Raw genomic sequence first — 18,452 nt, forward strand, 5'->3', positions numbered from 1 at the left:
GACTTCCGCACCCCTCATCGCGATCTGCCAGTCGTCGACGAATGAGCACAGCCCAGCAACCAGCTTTATGAGTTATTTCTTACCGCTCCTAACCAGCTGTTGAGCAGTGTTTTGACCACCTCCAAGACTCAATGCGCAGTTCTTAATTTCCGCGTTCGTTTTGCTCGCTGCTCACCATTTCGCTTACCGGCCAGTAGGATGACCTGCCTTGGTATGCACGAAATCCTTCCGATGCGGATCGGTTCCTGGATCGACGAGCACGCGAATGACTGACAGGATCCGCGCCGCATCTTTCGACGTCAGAAGCAAACATTGCCGCTAGGAGATTCGGATGACGCTTATGCGGGTATGGGCAGTTACGGCTCTAGCAGGCGTCTTGTGTGGTGTTCGCAGAGACAGAGGCATCTGCCACGTTATAGGGGCAGGCTTATTGTGTTGGGGGTCAGCTGTCTCAAAACGCAAGTCTGACTGCACATCTGTTTCCGGCGCGTAGTACACTCCTGGGCCTCTATATAACGCCCCGGGGACCCAACAGGATGACACGAAGATATAAGTAGCATCTTCCGACCTGTGATTAGCATACAGTCAGAGAACGATGCTCGGATGCCTCACGTCCCGACGAAAGACAATCTACATGAGGGAGACATGTCTTTTACGCAGCCCCGAGGCTTGAGGACAAAGCACATCTTCAATGATGGTATTTGCCCATCGGAGCTTTGTGCGAGTGGCTACCTCCGCTTTTTATGACATCATGTTGCTTCAAGCCAGCTGTACCAGTGCAGCGAATTGTACCACAATAAACTCTTGTGATCCACGGTCACCCTCTTCCGAGGTTCGCTCACTAGGTGTGCGTATCGATGGGACACAGTGAGCAAATCGAGTCCCAACATCCGTCCTACTACGAGTTTCCATTTGAATTGCAAAATGCGCAGTCGCATTATGATAGACCAGCAATTGCATGGCTCTTGAACATGTGTGCGAAATTGGTGCTGCGCGAGTGAAAGCAGTGTCTGGACGCGGAGACAGCAGCGCGTCTGGACCCTTAACGCCGACCGCCGATGTTGGTCAAACAAACAAACAAACATCGACACGACAACATAGCATTGGCATAACGTATCACGGTTGTTCACCTGCGAGCATTGCTTCTATATGCATTAAACGACATATTTACTGTGATGTCGACCGACGACACGCTGCCATGGACGACTTCACGATGCAATCGCCTGCTACGCCCGCTCTCATCCAAACTCGCGAAGCTGCGCAAAGAGCTTGAGCGACCACGTACTGTCAGCGCCGAATCGCGCAATGCCTCCTCTGCCTTTGCGATCAAAGGCTCTCCGCAGAAGACGACCAACTTCACCCGCCCAGCGAATAAGCCCCGAGGCTTCGAGAAGGCTAGAGATCCAGACTGGCGGCCCGGCGCGAAGGCAGGGACGGGCAAGAAGACAACGTACGGTGGCCGTGGCCGAGGGAGAGCACCGGCTCTGCAGAGGAATGGTTCTGGCACGGGCAGGGACGTTGTCTCTCGGCCAGGTGAGATCGCATTCACGCCTCTGATTTCGAGAATGGGCGGACAGTTGCACAGCAGCCCACAGATCCCGATCTCGCCGCTGCGCAAGTACTCCAAGATTAAGGGCCCTCTTCTAGCTCCGATATATCCGCCAGCGATACATGTCCCTGGCGAGATCCGCAAGCTCACGCAGGGACTATCTGAAGCCTTCGCGAACATCCTACAATCAACCACAACGGGCGGTGAAGCCAGATGGAAGGGCACAAGGTCGCTCATGGGTGCTTGCTTGAGAAGGCTGCCGGCCTACATCGAACTCGAAGAGCATTTCGCCAAGTTGGACAAGCTGGAAGAAGATGGAGAGGAGGAGGGTAGGGACGTTGCCAATGAGATCTACGAACACCTCGAGACACAGTTCGAGCAAGAACATGGCCGAGGTTGGCGGCCCTTCAAAAGCGTTGTCCGAGCGCATGCCACAACATTGGTATGCGATGCTATAACAGATGAGGTTCTTGGTCTGGACAACGTAGTGCTTCTTGTCACGCACTGTTTAAACTCCTCTGCTTGGGATGAAGCTGAGAGGTTGCTTCTAGCATATGCACCGCTCCTGGAGTCTGTGTCTATACCCATCAACACGCGAGCGGACTTGTTCGACCCTCAAAAGTCGCCTTATCTGTATTCCGTGAAGAGTTTTGTCCACCACACAGGACGTTATCGCTTGCTCTACGATCTGCTAGAACACATGGTCGCCTTCGAAATTCTGCCTCTTGAATGGCTCGCGACCGACACCATGCGCCCGGTCTGGGACCGACTTGTTCGAACGATTACCGTGAACGACCGTCGGACACTTGCAAGCGCTTACCGGTTTTTCGAAACGGTCACCTTGGTAAGTATGGGATTACCAGATGCACGACTGTTAGAAGATGAAATTACTGGACCTGTGTCAAGACGATTCGTACCATCGTCTCGAGAGGAACTTCGACGCGCGCTGGACACTACGTTCTCCAGCCTACTCACTGTCTTGTGCAGCATTGCTTTGGTCAACAGTAGTCGCGAAGACCCTGCAGGGAAAGAGATCGTACAGAGAGTCACATCGGTGCTAGATACTGTTGTCATCGCTTTATCTGCCCGTGAAGACATCAGGGATGAGCTGAAGCTTCTTGGACCGGAGTCGGATGATGTTCAACTCATGGCTCAACGCGCTATCTGGATCATATTTGCATCGTATCTGGTGCATCTCGGAGGGCCTGAGAACCTGGGCAAGACATCACTCGATCCCTCCACCTCTATTGAACTTGTCAATTGGGTAGTAACCCAATATTCATCAAACATTGTCAACCTCGCATCAATATTTTCAACTATTCCAGCTTTAATCTCTTCGACCGCACGCGGTACGGGGCGCATTTGGAAGGACGATGGTTTCAATCAACTACAGCGACTCGTCACAGCGCTAACCTCGAGTTCCGGTTGTAGACTACCACACAAGCTATGGACATTGAAGCGGCTCGCACTGGAGTCAGCCAGAGACTTTGCCCATGGCACTGGCGATGCTGAGCATATGGCCTACGTTCGTGACATTGAGAAGATGATGCATACGCAAGGCCGTCTGGTCATTATGCATTCGCCACAGAAGAATGAGTCGCCCACGGTCGGTGGCGGCTTCAGATGGGAGGAGGGCATTGGCGAATGGGTCACCTGCACACCATTCGCAAGGCAGAACATCAAGCGCCAGATAGAAGAGCCAGTTCGAGCATTGGAGCTCTTGCCAACTCCAGCACAGTCTGAAGACGAGAAGACAGAAGCATCTGATATTGAAGATGGACTCCCTAATGGCATACCAGATACACCAGTGTGGGAAGTCACGGCTCTCGACTACGACGACAACCGAATACCACAATCGTCGCCTATCAAAAAGAGACCGCGGGTTTCCACATCTTCACTCGGAAAACGCATTCGCGCACCATCGCCAAAGGTCGTCATACCCACGAAGCGAATGCATTTAACACCACCCGGTACCCCACCATTCAAGTACTACTCTGAACTTCCTAAAGAGAAGCACGTCGGTCCCAGACGATCTCGACGCCCGAAACAAGAGTCCTATCCATCTACCTCTCGATCTCGCACACAACGTTCCAGAACATCACTTGAAAGCGGACTGCGCAATCTCAGAAGACCTGTCTATGCGGAGCCAGCGCTTGGGGTCAGCGATAGTGACACAAAAGCGTCCAGTTCCTCGCGGGATGATTCAGAGGATTCACCAGTGTCGGTGGAGAGTGTGCTCACCAAGACTGCCCAAACAAACACTCGCCCATCGGAGCGCACGCGCACACGTCGTTCTCTCCCGACCGTTCTTGCCGGCTACGACGACGGCGACGCATCTGAGCGCGACGAACTCGGTAGGACACCCGCTCGACCTCGTCTTCCTCTCCGCAAACGAACAAGCGCTCGCCAGTCCATCCAAGCATGCACACAGTGGATGAAGTCACGTCAAGGCATGGTAGTGGACAGCGATGATGACAGTCAAGACGAGCTGAGTTTCTGTTAGGCGCAGATTATGCATCCGTTGCACAGCTTAGACGTATGTTTGCGTTCAGACAGAGTTTGTCAGGACCTTTTGCTTAGTCGGTGTTGAATCACCATCGTTTTTTGTATTGATACCCCAGAATCTTTATGTTACGTTGTTTGGATAACAAAAATACACATACATGTCATCGTTGTGCTTCCCTTTGAGTATATGAAAAGGCGCGTCTGAAATACTCGTATATTGAGACATACCAACCACGAACGCAGAGAACTGCGACGCACATGCGATGAACACACGATCGACATCTATGAGCATCCCGTGGAGCTGCAACAAGCCCTTCTTCTAGATATATGACTATGAAAGTGCGTTACATCATGCGCCAACAAACCAACATTACACAGCCTGATTAGCTATGCATTCGTCCTTCCTCTGCTCACCGATCAAAAGAGAAGGAGGAAAAAAGTATATCATTGCTACTATCCCGTACGCAGCTTCCTCACGAAGCTTCAGCACCCTTTCCACGTCGGTGCTTCTCTAAACTGCGCGCGCTATCAGCGTACAGTGGGGCGAAATTATGCAGAACAATGCACTCAAACGCCCTCATTTTGGCGACATCGTGTTTCATATGTGGGAAGACGGTGACAGTCGGGCAATTGTAAATCGAGAAGGACTGAAAGCATGCAAAGGGCAGCAACACATGAGGTTTTTGAGTCGTAGATGCGTGGGGCGGTTTGGGCCTTTGTTTACCAAAGTGAGCACGTCTGGCCAGTGGAGATTAAGAGACACTCGTAGGATGACTTGCAGGTCAAGCACTTGATCACAATATACATGCACAAACACGTTGTCCCAGTTGATATGCCTAAGCCATTTGTATTTGTTTGTTACTCGTTTCTGCATCCCATATTCCAGTCCATGTGCTGTGGTGTTCAAATGATGGTGTGGGTCGATGGCGTTTCAGTCGCTTGTCGTATGTGGATATGAAATCGTTACGTGATAAGGACAGGTGTCGAATCGAAAATTGCCGTGCCACATGTCGATGGTGCTGGTGGTAGAAAGAATGAGTTTCTACCATTTGTTAGTAAAGTGATTCTATGGGAGAGTAACGTCCGTTGCGCCACGCGAGCTGGTGGAAGGGTGAGGGCAAAGTGACGTACAGTTGCAGTTGCAAGCTCCGGGAGCGCAGCCGCAGTCGGCGCAAGTGCATCCAGAGTTTCCGCAGCCGCCCTTCATGTTGATGGTTGTTTGGAGAGGTTGAAAGTGGTTGTGTAGTTGAAAGAGTGGTGTCGTTCTGTTACTTTGATCGTTTGCTGGTGAGAGAGGAAGCAGGTGGAGGGGCAGAAGCGGGGCACGCCTTTTATGTCCCTGACTTCCAAGGTTCGGTGACATACCATTTCCAGAAGGGTAAGATGCGACACTGATAGCCGCACTTACCAATAGATCGTGCGCTACGGCTCGGGCTCTTTTCCAAGTTCGCTATTTAGGCGGGGCCGGCACGTTATTTAGCGAATCATGGAAAGAAAGTGCTGTAGGTAGTGACTGTGGTGGCGACTCGAGCGGTTGGATGAGGTATTGGCGCAGCACGTAACCTCATTTGAGCAAGTTACGTGGGGAGCTAGTGTGTGAGCTTGCCGGGTGGGGCGTGAGCGGGCGCGTGTGCCACAGGATGCAAACACGCTGTAGACACCTAGGGGTGTATGGGCGTGACGTAAGAAGGTTATGAAGCAGAGGTATGTCGTTACGCTATTGTTTCCTTTGTAACAGAGCTCCTGTCCCGGCGCGGATGCTGAGTTTAGTCTCCGGTTCGCCGGAGATCTGAAATGATGGGATAGCCATACTGTGAGGATCCAACGTAAGCAGCCTGCCAGATCATTGATGACTGGAGCTGTTACGCAGCCTTCAGGTCTGCCCACACGACTGTAGCAGACAGACTGAGACCTTTGTCGATGTTCAGATCACACCTCTTTTTCCCATATTGGCAAGATCGATCACCTCCTCTTCTACTTCGCTCTCAGCCGCATGCTTTCCTTTGGCGTTCTTGCTGCTCTTTGTTCCACCTTTGCTGTTGGAGTTCCCTTTCTTCCCGTCCTTGATGCTACCCTCATCATCCGTATCATCTCCGAATAAGAAGCCTTTGCCCTTCATGCGTCTCTTTTCGTCAGATGAGAAGGTGGAATGGGCGGCACCGGAGGCGAAGTTGGAAGATGCTGAATCTTCACCAAGCATCCAAGAGAAATTTGAGGACGTAAGATGTGGTCGCGACGGTGGAGAGAGAGTCGAAGCAAGCTTTGACGGAGGTGACAATGTACGCGCGGGTGGTGAGGTCGGACGGGAAACGGCAGGAGAAGGGTTCTTAGAAGCTGTTGTCGACGGGGTATTCGACTGAGACGTCGTACCTAAAGAAATGGGTGGTACGATTGGTGCCTGTTTCGGCGACACAGGGGATTGAGGAGGCGGAGAAGATAAGCTAATCGCAGCCTGTGCAGTAGATGCCTGTTCCGTTGCTTCGTCGATAGGAAGCGGTAGAGAAGAGTCTTCAAGATAGACTTGCACGAATTGCACTTTCGCGATGGCAAGGCTGAGTGCCTCCATAGCTTCTTTGCCTCTCTCATCGCCTTCTCTCGCCTTTTGTGCTTCGTCGCGCTCTCTGTGATACTCCCACAGATCACCGACGGCAACTTCCAACATTTTAGCGAGACTCTTATTCCTGCGATCCAGCTCTTCCATCTTCTTGAATGTGTTCACAGAGTGTACCCTTTCGAGACTTGGTCGTCCATTGGCACCAGGTGTGCCTAGTTGGCCAGGCTTCCGGAACTCCCTTCCTCCAGAACGCGGTGTCGACTGGCCAGAGGTTGTTCCTGACTGATAAGCCTCAACATTCTTCCTTACTTCGCCCACTGCATCTCGCAGAGCCTTCCCGACACCCCACTGCGATCCGCGATCCAGTACATTTTTCGCCGCACCCTGTATCAAGGCCTCGAAACCAGCGCCCTGTTGGGTCACAAAGCTTCTTGGCGATCCGATGCTATGTCGCGTTCGACTCGAGACGAATGACGGAGATGGCGATGGTTCGCGGACAGGTGGTTTTGATACAGGCTCGATAAGGGGCGCTTGCTTACCATATCGTGTAATAATCTCTGCCCCACCGAGTGGAGTAAGATGATCACGGAGATATAGCGCGTCTTTGATGAATGTGTATGGCGGTGCAGCGGGTTCAGGGTATCGCAAAAGGAGTGCAAAGGCTTCGTTCGTATCAGCTGCCATCAGCTCCCACCGTATGCGCAGCAGCATGGCTAACGAGACCATATCGACAAGCTCTAGAGTAGAGTCTATGGCGAACAGGGCGTCCCACACGTCAAATACGGCATCGAGTGAGAACTCTCGTCCGAAAAGAAGGCGTATCCAACGTCTAGTGCATATTAGGGAAGCCTGGCTCGAGTACGCATAGTGACTTACAGGAGGAAAATCTGGGGCACAATCTCAAGCTTGACAAGATGGGTATAGAGTTCTGGGTCCACCTTTGGTAGATTGCCCTCAAAGATCCTGGAACTCCGCGCAAGCATTGGTGTGTCTTTGGTTATAGATCCAGTCTCGGCCGGCGCGTAGAAAGACTTGGCTGTCTGCATGATAATGGAGAAAAGCATATGTGTGTCATGCTCAATGTATCCAGAGTCGAGCATCTCGGCCAGAGTGTGGTCCATTGCGCCAGTCTCCTGACCGGCAACATCTATGGCATCTCTTTCCACGACCCACAGCAGCGGCGCAAGTATTTCGTGCATGCCTTGGCGATATCCTATGTCAGGATGCATCTTGCACCACACGAACAGTATATCCAACATCATGGTCTGCGTCGCGGGCTGGCGGAAGTATACATTGTCGGGCATACATCGCTCGATATCCTGGAATATCTCGGCGCGAAGTTCTTCGTCAGCGCGGAGGGCTACCCATGGTGACTTTTAACGCTTAGTACTTGTCAATAAGCGACATGTCTCGATGGCGGCGGCCGGTCGTGGGTGCACACACCTCTGATAGTTCGCTCAATGGGTCTACAGAAGACTCGAATTCGTCTGGATTATGTATGGCGCGGAGGTGGTGCGATCGCAGGGACTCGTATGTCTTGCGCGCATGGCTGAGATGGGTAGGCCATGACGAGCGGTCAAGCGTCTTGAAGACAAGAAAGATCTAACCTTGCTATGAGCGATTGAGGAGAAGAGGGGTAGGTCGGACCGTACCTTCCAGCAGACGGAGCGGAGTCCTGCGGTAATCTGGGGTTCCTTGTGCGCAGATACGTGGATCTTGAGGTCAGTCAGGGAGTGGAAGTCGTCGAGCTGCCGCCAGTGCTTTCTATGTGATGTCAGAATTGGGACCATGGGAAAGGACAGACATGACACACTCAGCTTCAGATACGGAGCGCATGGTGGAAAATTACAAAGAGGGGTGTGAGTACTGTGTCGGCAACCCAAGCACCCTGCTGGTAGCTCGGCGCCGTGATGCAATAGCGCGCGGCGGGGCAGCTCGAGCCGACGACGATGTCACGTGGCACATGAGGCATGACTTCCAAGGTTGCAACCATGGGATACTCGGATGGAATATCACAAGCGCGTCAGCTAGGGTGCTGCTTGCAAACACGTTGCTGGGTCAGATCTATAGTCAGTGTCAGGGTCTGCTGCGAGTTTGGTCGGTTGCCAGAGGAAACGAGAATAGAACACGACGTCACGGTAAAATCATGATACGGATACGATAACGGTACTGTGTAGCATCGGACAATAGCGTCTAACACTGTCAATAGCTTCGTTCGTGGTAAGTTTCTAGGTTTTCTAAATGCATCGCGCGCTACGTTCGCTAAGAACGGGATCGCATGTGGATAAGAGAACGATTTAGTTCACGATACAGGCATCTTCGGCTGAATGCCAATGGCAGCGCGCGGGAAGTCGCATACGCCGTGTGGCGCAGACTATTCGTACGAGGGATGAAACAGGAACGAGAACGAGTTCTGGCCTATTGAACCAAACTTGGCTCTTGGTTCTCAGCTGCCCACATGTCGGCCTGGGAATGTCGGCATCGACGGAGTTGCTTGGCAGCGACCAAGCGAACTCGCGATGATCGACAGTGTTTTTGCTCGGCACGGCTCACTCTTTCTTCGCTGGGGGCACGGCGTTCCGCTGGCCCTCAATGACGAGCCTGTCCATGAGGCCTGGGGCCAGAATGTCCTGGCGGAAACGCTCCTGCTGCAGCAACTCCAGTGCACGCAGCGTGGGGCCGGGGTGACTGCGCCGACGGGGTCAGTAAGCAGGCGGTGTGAGAGGCGGCGAACATACTGTAAGAATCTGGTGTACTTTGGGTCTTTGAAGTACTGCAGGTAGCCGAGGTATGCGACGAACTCGGGCTTGTCGAGCGTCTTTTGCTGGGCCAGGTAGTTGAGATAGACGGGATTGGCAAGGCACTGGACAAACTAGGCGCGTGTTAATGAAGGTCAAACAGGGGCTAATGACGACGCAGTATAGGGGAATTGCGGACCTCGAGCTCGAGCTCAAAGCGCGAGTAGCCTCCCACGCCCGGGACATGTTGCGCCGTCTGGTGGGCCATGGCTGGAGTCTCGGACGTTTGACAGCTGACGGTGCAGAGTCGCGATGAGAGCGGCGCTTGCAGGTCACGCTGAGGCTGAAGAAAAGCAGTTCAGGGTCTTCCCCGCAATTGCCAGGTTGCGCAGAGTCGGCAGCTAATCCAGTTGGGTATGTGAGGCGGGCTAAGGATCGCGCACTTGCACAAACAGGTGCAAGGACGGCAGGGTTGATGAGCTTGTCGTAGACGATGGACGCGGACGGAGTGTACGCAGTCGTGATGGCAACAGGCGGTGATGGCAAGGGAGAGGCGGTGTTTTAGGATTCGTTGAGGACGTCTCTACCAGACGTGTATCATGCTCTGCGAGCGCACTATGCAGGCGGTCGACACAATCCGAGGGCGTTCAGCGCAGCCAAAAGCGATGCACATCGAGGTCCAGTGTCCCTTGCGTTGGCGCGCACGTGCAGCTCGAGCCTTGACTCCACAGCGTAGCGGATTGGCACCCTGAGTTGCCGTCTAGACAGTCTTTTCCGGGCCAAAGTGGCTGCCCAGGTGCGGTTTAGGAAGCTCGTGATCGGGCGCTCGAATCACAGACAGACGGCGCCACGGAACCACGCACCCACGGTTTTGCGGTTGCGGTAAACACGAGGCCCAGCCCAGTGCCCTCTAAAAGCCTAGCTAGGCCGCTCTTGCCTTCGACGGCCTACTACTACCTCTGCTCCCGCCTCCTGCCTCCTGTGCATTAATCACTGCCATTGCCGTCACCGTCACCATCACCATCACCTGCTTTTGCTTTCCTCCCTCACCACTCACCCACGCCCAGCCCCCGCGCATTGCTGTCCTGTATTCCATAGGCGTTGCATAGACTACTAACGGGCCTCAAACACCAGCCCATCAAACACGCGCCCCGCCCGCCTGTCGTCTGCCCGCCAACGGGGCCTGTCTATCCTCAGCGCGAAACACAGCAGTATCGGTACCGCCAGTCTTAGCAAAAACCGCGCCCCTATTGCTGCTTCTGCTGTAGGCGAGGTGCGCAGGAACAGGATTGCCTGCCGTGCGTCACCAGCCAGCAGTTGCACAAAGCACGCCTGTCGTCTCCCGCGGCGCCAGTGTTTGATTGGGCCGCCCAGCAGGGTTGTGAGCAGCAGACGGCATCATGTTTGCAGAGCCGTCAATGCCAGGTAAGGCTGCTCCTGAATTTGCCTGTTTCACCGAGACTTGGGCTGTGACGAAATAGGACGCGCCGCTGATCATATTGCTTATCTACAGAAAGGCGACCCTCGCCAGGCCTGCAGCTCAACCTCTCCTCCAACAACCCCTTCCGCCGCGCTGCCTCTCCCGGTTTCCCCTCGCCCGCCAGTGCCAACCGCTCGAGCTCGGGCAGCAGACCAATGTCGCGCAATCCCTTTATATCTACCTTCGAGGCCGAGTTTAACAAGGAGGCATCCAGAGACCTCGTTGACATGTCGGCCACCATGAAGGACTCTCCCAAGAAATCAAACTTCGGCTTTGCCGCCGAAGAGCTCTTTGTACGTTTACCCCCCTTTGCAGGCCAATCGCCCGTGCCGTGACGGCGCTGGCAGCCGTCACGTCGTGCAAGCCGCGCACTCTGCACGCTGTAGTAAAATGCGGTGCAGTTTCTAGCCGCCACCACCGCCATTGAGCCATCAACATGGACCGCTTCAGGCGCTTTGTGATGCAGTTTGCTGACTATCCTGCCCTTACCCAGGCCAACCTCACCATTGACGACGCCGATAAGAAGCGAGCTCCCCCGCCACGACCTGCCCCTGCCCGCAGCGGCACCGATCCCCGTGCAGGCCACCGTCCCTCGCGCTCCGAAGAGGAGAGACAGCGCATGCGGGAAGCTTCTCGCGGAGGCTCTCGACCACGGGGACCTCCCAGCTCGTCGCGCCCTCCCCAGCTCAACAGCCCCGAACGCCGCGAGAACCGCCGCCCCCGACGCAACTCCGAATCCTCCATCATCGACCGAGGCTCTCTCGACCCGCGTGAAGAGCGCAGGCGCAGGGAGCGCCGCAAGGAGCGCGAAGAGCGTGCTAAAGACGGCAAGGACAGCAAATCTGGCGGCAAGAAAGTCCGCAGGCCGCAAGGTCTTGATCTCATTGACAAACTCGATGTGACTGGCATCTACGGACCTAGCATGATCCACCACGATGGGCCCTACGACGCTGTGCAACCCCACCGCAACCGCAAGAAGGACCAGCGCGCACCCATGCATGCCTTCCCCGTTGGTTCAGCCAATAACACTCTGGGTGGTTCTGGACCGTTGAACACAAAGATCGATCTTGACAGGATCCATGGCAGGGGTGCCGAGGGCTTCACCGACTTTGCCGGTGCCGAGACTGAGTGGAAGAAGCCAGCCCCAGTGGCCGCAGAGTTCAGCGCAAAAGGTCGACAAGACATTGTACACGGCGAGCAGACCCATGGTCTTGGAACATCTACCTTCCTCGAGGGCGCCCCGGCTTCCCGCAAAGCGATCCAAGAAGAGTCCGATGCTCAGAGGCAGAAGCAACTAGCTGATGGCGGTCTCGGTCGCAAGAAGTCCATCGCCCAGCGATTCCGCGGCATTTCTCAGCCCCGTCGTTACGGTGACGGCCCACGCATCACTTCGCCCGACGCACGTTATGGAGCTGCCACCAGTCCAAGCGGCCCCTACAGCGCCGGAGCCATCTCGCAGACCAAGGCCACAGAGCAGAACCCATTCTTCAGTGACGACTACGACAAGGCCTACGACGCCAAGGGCGCAGCCATTAAGACCAACGAGGGCGGACCTTCACCACCTCGGGGCGCTGCGCTGCAACGGTCCATCACCACCGACAGCGTAGGATCTCCCACAGGCGAGGCTAAGCCCAGCGGTGGGTTCCTCAACCGCGTCAAGTCCCTCAAGGGCGGACGTCGACGTCCAGCTTGAGAATTCACAGGCATGGTTGAAATGATTCGACCACTTCACTCATCTTCCCTCTGAGCGGCTCAAATCCATCTCGAAGGACATAAAAGACACGGTGTACATCGCGCCAAGGCGACGACTGCAGCCAGCTTATTTCTCCTATCGTCACACACCTACCATCGGGGCATACACTTTCCTTCCGTCTGGCGCTGGAGTCGTTGGGGCTTGAAAGCACAAGGTCTGGATACCACTCATGTGTAACAGAACTCAGGCATGCTTCAACAAGACAAAGAAGGCTCTCCCTTCTTCAATCCCCAGTTTCAATCTTTTTTCAATCGAGTCACTTTTTCTTTCAATGCGCAGAAATTGGGCTACTTGCATAGCTCTTACAACACATCAAGTTTGCGATGCTTTGGGGATGCGAGGCGTAGAATGTGTAGCTAGGAATCAAAATTTGCAAACATTAAGATACCATATCATTTGAATTACCAGACATGTGACGCCGTTTATTTGCCTCCTCTGATCGCCATCTAGACCCGCTGGATGTTCAGGGGCATCCGACTGTTCCTGGTGCCCGCCAGGATCGTCCTTGACGCGTTCCTGTCGCCCAAAACCCCACACTTGAGCTCACTGCCCAATACTTGAGGAGCAGACCTCGACGGCGCAGCTGCTTTGCCCCTGGCACATGACCTGAGATTTATCGCCGATATCAATGCTCTCAGCCGCACGCCACGACGCCAGCACTAAGATCGGCGGCGCGACGCGGAAGTTTGGATCGCAAGCCACCACCGTAATTCTCCAGTAAGATCTTCGGTGCCACGTTTCGGCGAGATATATGCCTAGTGTCGGCTAGTCAATTGGGTGGTCCGTTGCGGTGGAAGAGGTTAGCTGCGATACGTATCTGCGAGCTGATAGGCGTTGATCGGTGCCTCAGTTTTGGGTTGAGTATGTAGTGCATACATAGGCTCCGGATTTTGTAAAGCTAATACATGACATGAATGCATCCCTTAGTATGTGAAGAAGCGTGGAATCGCGGGTGCTGCTCTTCTATGATCACGGCCTGGCGCATCGAGACAACGATGCGTCTAGTCTTAGGCAATGCCGCAGACATTTCTAGATGCAGTTGGCTTTGGTAGCTACGTCGGTTTTGTTGTCTGTCGATTTCTGTCCAAGTTGAATGAACCGTAGAATTGAACGTTTCTAACGAAGGTTGCACCTTCCTCCATTCCATCTCGCGCTAGCGCTTCTCTTCCGGAATGCGGTTCCGATAAGCCTGCACCGTTACACTCACCGTTCTGTGTCTCAACATCATACACCAAATGGCGATATGGCTACCGCTCAACTAGCTCTTGATGGGTTAAGTATATCGGCAAGACCGGCAGAGCCCTTGCTCGCATCCCAATTAATCGGCGACCAAGACCTTGACGAGCTGCTGGAGAGCGTATGCAATGTCAATCTTCAGCACAAGCACGGCGTTGGAAAGGACGTACTACAAACCAGAGTGAAGAGCTTGAACGACGCTTTCGGCAGTGGAATACAGAACGGAAGAGTTGTGGGGGTCAGTGGAGAAGCTGGGGCGGGTGGGGGTGAGGTGAGTATCACAACTGTGGATGTCATACAACAACATATTGCAAAGAAGTCCACAGGCTAAAGAGCAATCAATTAACGCTTTTAGATCTGCTGTACGCTGCTTGCGAGCTCTCTTCTTCAATATGAAAACTCGACGGCTGCCGTTGTTGATACCACAGGCAACTTCGATGTACTACGACTTTACACGTTAATTGTCGCCCAACTATCTCAGCGACCAGATCTTCAGGCGTCACTACGTACCTCACTGAATCTGGGGCCTGGAGCTACAACCGAGGATCTAGCAGCAAAGGTACTGGACCGTGTCAAAATTATGCGAGTTTTCGATTTCGTTGGTGTGAGAGAGGCCATTGGTGAGATCCGGGATGGGATCGAAAAGAAGAAGGATGTTGAAAGTGCTTCAATTACTGAAGAGAAGGAAGCGACCCTACCCACTGAGGAGCCTGTGCAGAGGAAGACGCCCATCGAGAAAGTACCAGTGAAGCGAACTTATGTCGCGGATAGCGAAGACGAAGAAGACGACGAGGAGATGTTATTCGATTCAGACGTCACCGACCCCATAGCAGCGCAGCTTGTACAGAACCCAGAGCCAACGCGGATCAAAGTAGCAGAAGACATAGATGCGGAGGTTGAACCGGGGCCTATCAAGATCGTACTAATCGACAACCTCACTCAAGTCCTAAACCCTTTGTTGAAGAAAGACTATATACAAGGTATGTACTATCACACCCCAGCCCCAGCACTTACTGACCATTTCCAGCAAATGAAGTGGCAACCACCTTTCTTGCCTCTCTCTCAAACCTAACACAAGCCCACGCACTCCACACTCTCTTCGTAAACCCAGCTCTTCCTCCACGCGCTTCCTCGCCTAAACGCCCTATACCACAGAATCAGCTAGGCCCTCTACCTCCGCAACAGCGGCGAGAGCCACCACTTCCACCTTCCATCTTCGCGAGTAACGATGTTGTACCGAGTTTGATCCATTTACTAGGACGGTACACAGATATGGAGGTGTTGGTGAGTCGGTTACCGAGACGGAGGATGGACGCGAAAGTGTACTACAGTAATTCTGGAGGGAAAGGGACGAAGCGAGGTGTTGAGATGGTGAGCGTGCTGGAGATAGTGAGTGATCGGTGGGGAGCGAGGACTGGTGCATGGGGCACGTTTCGTGAGAGCACAGATGGTATTAGAGATATCTGAAATCCATTCGATATCTTAGTATGCTTCTAGGACGCTGGCGTTGGGGCATCTAGGGAGAAATGATCATCCCCAGTGTTTCTTATCCACCCCTTCAGTACTTTGCGTATATCATCTTTGACTTTGCTCCTCTCATGCACCTCTTGAGACGTCTTCAGGTCCGCATACTTCCTCATGCGAAGCGCCTCACTAGCCGCCACTGCTCCGCCAAGTAATCCGGCTAACCGAAGAGCTTCCATCCATAGTCCTTTCCGACATATCCTACTTGCTCCCCTAGGGTCTAGTTGTTTCCGACCCTGCAGCACACCGCCGATCAGAGTCTCCTGCCAGCCCGGCGTCCATACAGCGGAGAGATTACTAGGCACCGCTTTTTCGGTAGCAGATAATGCGCGGCGCGACCACGTGAACTCGCGGGTTGTTGGAAGGATATTGAACGGTTGGAAACGATAGCCGCCTTTCCACTTGGTGATATGCTTTGGATCGAGACTCTTGAGTCGACCAGAGGAGGAGAAGGCGCGCTCGCATGCTTGTGGTACATATTGAGAATCTGGTAGAACCAAAGTCTCCAAGTAAGCATTCCGAGGACTAATTAGTAGAGATGATGTTGATGACAGCAAGGAGGTAGCTTGTCTGACTGCCAATTTGTCGGTGCAAGATTTGCTCAGCGTAGGCGGGGCGTCAGGTCGCGAAGGCTTTGCGCGGACAATGCCTAGAAGTGCGAAGTTCGATCGACCTCGAAGAGCCAAAGACTCTACTTGGTCAACTGCATCAGATGCGGTAGATAGAGTTGGTGGTGCACTAGTCCAGGGCGTTGCATCGTCCTGCGCAGCCATGGTGAGTTCCATACTGGCATCTCCACAGGGAGCTTCAGAGCAATAGATGTGAATGGACACATCCTCTCGGATAGTGAATGGCTGGCGTAGACTTTCGGAATGTTCGTCAGGCGACGACCGTCGAAGGAAGTCGGATGTTGGATAAGGCGGCGTCGAGACGATGATGCATTCGTCTAGAAGGTAGCGGTTGAAGGCTCGGAGCGCTACGACTTCGGCGTGCCAGTCGTGGAGGATGTTGCCGTGTGCGAGGAGTAATTTGTTGGAGGGGAGACATTTCATGCCAGTTCTAAGAGAGGTTCAGCTGGTGTCCGCTGTCCATGGACTTATCCGCATGTCAATAACTTCAGCTGGAATATCGTAGTATGTTCGAGCATTCTAAGTTCATAGCGATGCAGGAGCTTCGCTTCCTTGGTGGGGCGTTGTTGCCCCTGCTGTCTGAAGTGTATGCGTGGTGTCACATCCGGTAAATTACTGGACTACACGATACCCGTTGAAGAGACACTCTTCGGAGGTCGGCTGATGGAAATGGCTCACCCTAATGATACGCATGACAGAGTGCCACCTTGACTAGGTCATGAGCATGAGCAACTATAGCTCCTTCCGGAAGCAAGTGAGCGATTACCTTTAGATAAGACGATTCCGGCGAGGGGTACCCATTCCCTTGCGCCATCGTGGCGGGGTCTCGGCTTCCTCTTTTCAGGTAGCTGGGCAAAGGCCCGGAGCACGCAGTCTGCGATGGCATCTGCATTTGCGTCTGCAGCCATGACAGTGAAGCGAGGTGGTGGGTGAAGGAGCGAGGGCGGAGTTGGGGCTCGGAGCGTTCGGGGAGCCAGGCACGTCAGGGTCCATTGTTACCTTCGCGGTCACAGAGCATCGCTCCTGCTACTCAGTCACAAAGAACCCTGTCACACGCTCAGCGCGAGTGAGATCCAGAATCCTTCACCTCCCCGTATCGCCTTGTTCCTACTCTTCTCTTTTCAACATGCAAGCGTTTGGTGAGCAATGGCCGTGCGCCGCACCGTCGCATTCGCGACTCAGACACTCACAATCACAGTACCCAAGAACCGACGAGTAAGACTGGGCCAGTACCTCAACGTTACACGGGCTGACATTTGCGCAGCCGAAATTTGATCTACACCTGCGAGTGAGCTATCCACACAAAGGCCTACGACCACACTCTGACGACAGCAGATAATCGACCTCAACAATGTACCACTCGTTTCTGGCACATCATTTATAAAATGGCACCTCTCCCACTCGACGGCCGCCGAGCATCGCGGTCGCACAGATAGCTGCCAAGTCAAAGACCACAAAGTCGCCTACAACTACGACATCACCCTCCCCGTCCGTCTCACCGTCGACAAGAATGGCATGCTGCAGGAGTGTTTTGTCGAGTTGGAGGTCGTGCAAGAATATGGCAGAGGCTCGGGAAGAGGCGAGCGCATCACGTTAGGGACTGTCAAGCTCAATCTGGCCGAGTACGTGGAGCAGAGCGAGATGGCCACGATCGCGGGCGAGGAACCAGGCGTCACGAGGAGGTACCTCATGCAAGACAGCAAGATCAACAGCACGCTCAAAGTCGGAATCTATATGAAGCAGACGGAAGGCGACAAGAACTTTGTTGCGCCAGCCTTGAAGACGGCGCAGGTCTTCAGTGGCATTGCTGGTATCATGGCGGGGGAGCAGGCCGAACTTGAGGACCACGGAGGTAGGACACTCTAAACTATAGACTAAGCTCGTGCTAACGCCCACAGCCGCGCCCTCCCTGACGAGCAAATCTCGCGAAGCCGGCGAACTCCAAGACATGTACAGACGCACCCTCGCCGCATACTGGTCCGCACAACCCGGCGAGCTCAAGGCAGACGAATGCATCGAAGACATATTCGCTGGCGGAGACGGATGGGGCGACCGCGAGAAACCATACTCCCAGCAGCCACGAGCTCAGCCCTTGCGATTCGCAGCGGGCGACAGCAGCAGCTCTGTGAGTGAGAGCGAGCAGGGTCACATGCGCGGCGGTAGCACCGCTCATCGCAAGTCACATGAGACGCTGCGCCCCGGAGATATGAAATCGAATCACTCGCCTAACGTGCGGGGCCGGGGAAGTTTGGAGCAGCAGGCATCACAGATGAAGGCAGAGGCAGCGCGCAAGCGACATCGTCCACACCATGAAGTAGATGAGTTTGATCTGCGCGAAGATCTTTGCAGCTGGCGTCGTCCAACCTGAAGTACCAAAAGGTACAGCTGAAATACGAATTCCTACATTTGATCTTGAACTCTGAAGTAATGCGTCGCACTATGACGCGCCTCACACGCGAAAGCGCGATGGCAGAATTAGGCGGT

At 54.0% G+C, this 18,452-nt stretch overlaps 7 protein-coding genes across 7 annotated transcripts; 4 read left to right on the forward strand and 3 right to left on the reverse strand.

Annotated features, from left to right (window-relative positions):
- The first annotated feature begins 1,085 nt into the window (after positions 1–1,085).
- BKA58DRAFT_380219 (uncharacterized protein) lies at positions 1,086–4,221 on the forward strand. The gene has a single exon (XM_046169885.1). The coding sequence runs from the start codon at positions 1,176–1,178 to the stop codon at positions 4,050–4,052; it is 2,877 nt and encodes a 958-aa protein (XP_046027626.1). The 5' UTR covers positions 1,086–1,175; the 3' UTR covers positions 4,053–4,221.
- A 1,757-nt stretch (positions 4,222–5,978) lies between these two features.
- Positions 5,979–8,398, reverse strand: BKA58DRAFT_310925 (rab-GTPase-TBC domain-containing protein; the record flags this gene model as incomplete). Its single annotated transcript, XM_046167314.1, has 4 exons — positions 5,979–7,437; positions 7,485–7,981; positions 8,052–8,210; positions 8,261–8,398. 4 exons carry the CDS (start codon positions 8,396–8,398, stop codon positions 5,979–5,981), a joined length of 2,253 nt encoding a protein of 750 aa, XP_046027627.1.
- A 374-nt stretch (positions 8,399–8,772) lies between these two features.
- Positions 8,773–10,112, reverse strand: BKA58DRAFT_380226 (SOH1-domain-containing protein). Its single transcript, XM_046169886.1, has 3 exons — positions 9,546–10,112; positions 9,347–9,480; positions 8,773–9,296 (listed from the first exon to the last, which is right to left on the reverse strand). The coding sequence occupies exons 1-3, from the start codon at positions 9,612–9,614 to the stop codon at positions 9,158–9,160; spliced, it is 342 nt and encodes a 113-aa protein (XP_046027628.1). The 5' UTR covers positions 9,615–10,112; the 3' UTR covers positions 8,773–9,157.
- Positions 10,113–10,748: 636 nt separating this feature from the next.
- BKA58DRAFT_380228 (Pal1 cell morphology protein-domain-containing protein) lies at positions 10,749–12,967 on the forward strand. Its single transcript, XM_046169887.1, has 2 exons — positions 10,749–11,119; positions 11,320–12,967. Exons 1-2 carry the CDS (start codon positions 10,982–10,984, stop codon positions 12,517–12,519), a joined length of 1,338 nt encoding a protein of 445 aa, XP_046027629.1. The 5' UTR covers positions 10,749–10,981; the 3' UTR covers positions 12,520–12,967.
- A 760-nt stretch (positions 12,968–13,727) lies between these two features.
- BKA58DRAFT_125827 (uncharacterized protein) lies at positions 13,728–15,295 on the forward strand. Its single transcript, XM_046164277.1, has 3 exons — positions 13,728–14,086; positions 14,171–14,795; positions 14,843–15,295. Exons 1-3 carry the CDS (start codon positions 13,823–13,825, stop codon positions 15,280–15,282), a joined length of 1,329 nt encoding a protein of 442 aa, XP_046027630.1. The 5' UTR covers positions 13,728–13,822; the 3' UTR covers positions 15,283–15,295.
- BKA58DRAFT_125872 (tRNA-specific adenosine deaminase) lies at positions 15,098–17,226 on the reverse strand. Its single transcript, XM_046164278.1, has 3 exons — positions 16,735–17,226; positions 16,647–16,674; positions 15,098–16,398 (listed from the first exon to the last, which is right to left on the reverse strand). The coding sequence occupies exons 1-3, from the start codon at positions 16,874–16,876 to the stop codon at positions 15,309–15,311; spliced, it is 1,260 nt and encodes a 419-aa protein (XP_046027631.1). The 5' UTR covers positions 16,877–17,226; the 3' UTR covers positions 15,098–15,308.
- BKA58DRAFT_125797 (N-terminal C2 in EEIG1 and EHBP1 proteins-domain-containing protein) lies at positions 16,988–18,452 on the forward strand. The gene is made up of 4 exons (XM_046164275.1): positions 16,988–17,183; positions 17,233–17,256; positions 17,304–17,820; positions 17,867–18,452. Exons 1-4 carry the CDS (start codon positions 17,115–17,117, stop codon positions 18,334–18,336), a joined length of 1,080 nt encoding a protein of 359 aa, XP_046027632.1. The 5' UTR covers positions 16,988–17,114; the 3' UTR covers positions 18,337–18,452.

The sequence above is a fragment of the Alternaria rosae genome (assembly GCF_020736505.1).
Source record: "Alternaria rosae strain MPI-PUGE-AT-0040 chromosome Unknown BKA58scaffold_3, whole genome shotgun sequence".
NCBI lineage: Eukaryota > Fungi > Ascomycota > Dothideomycetes > Pleosporales > Pleosporaceae > Alternaria > Alternaria rosae.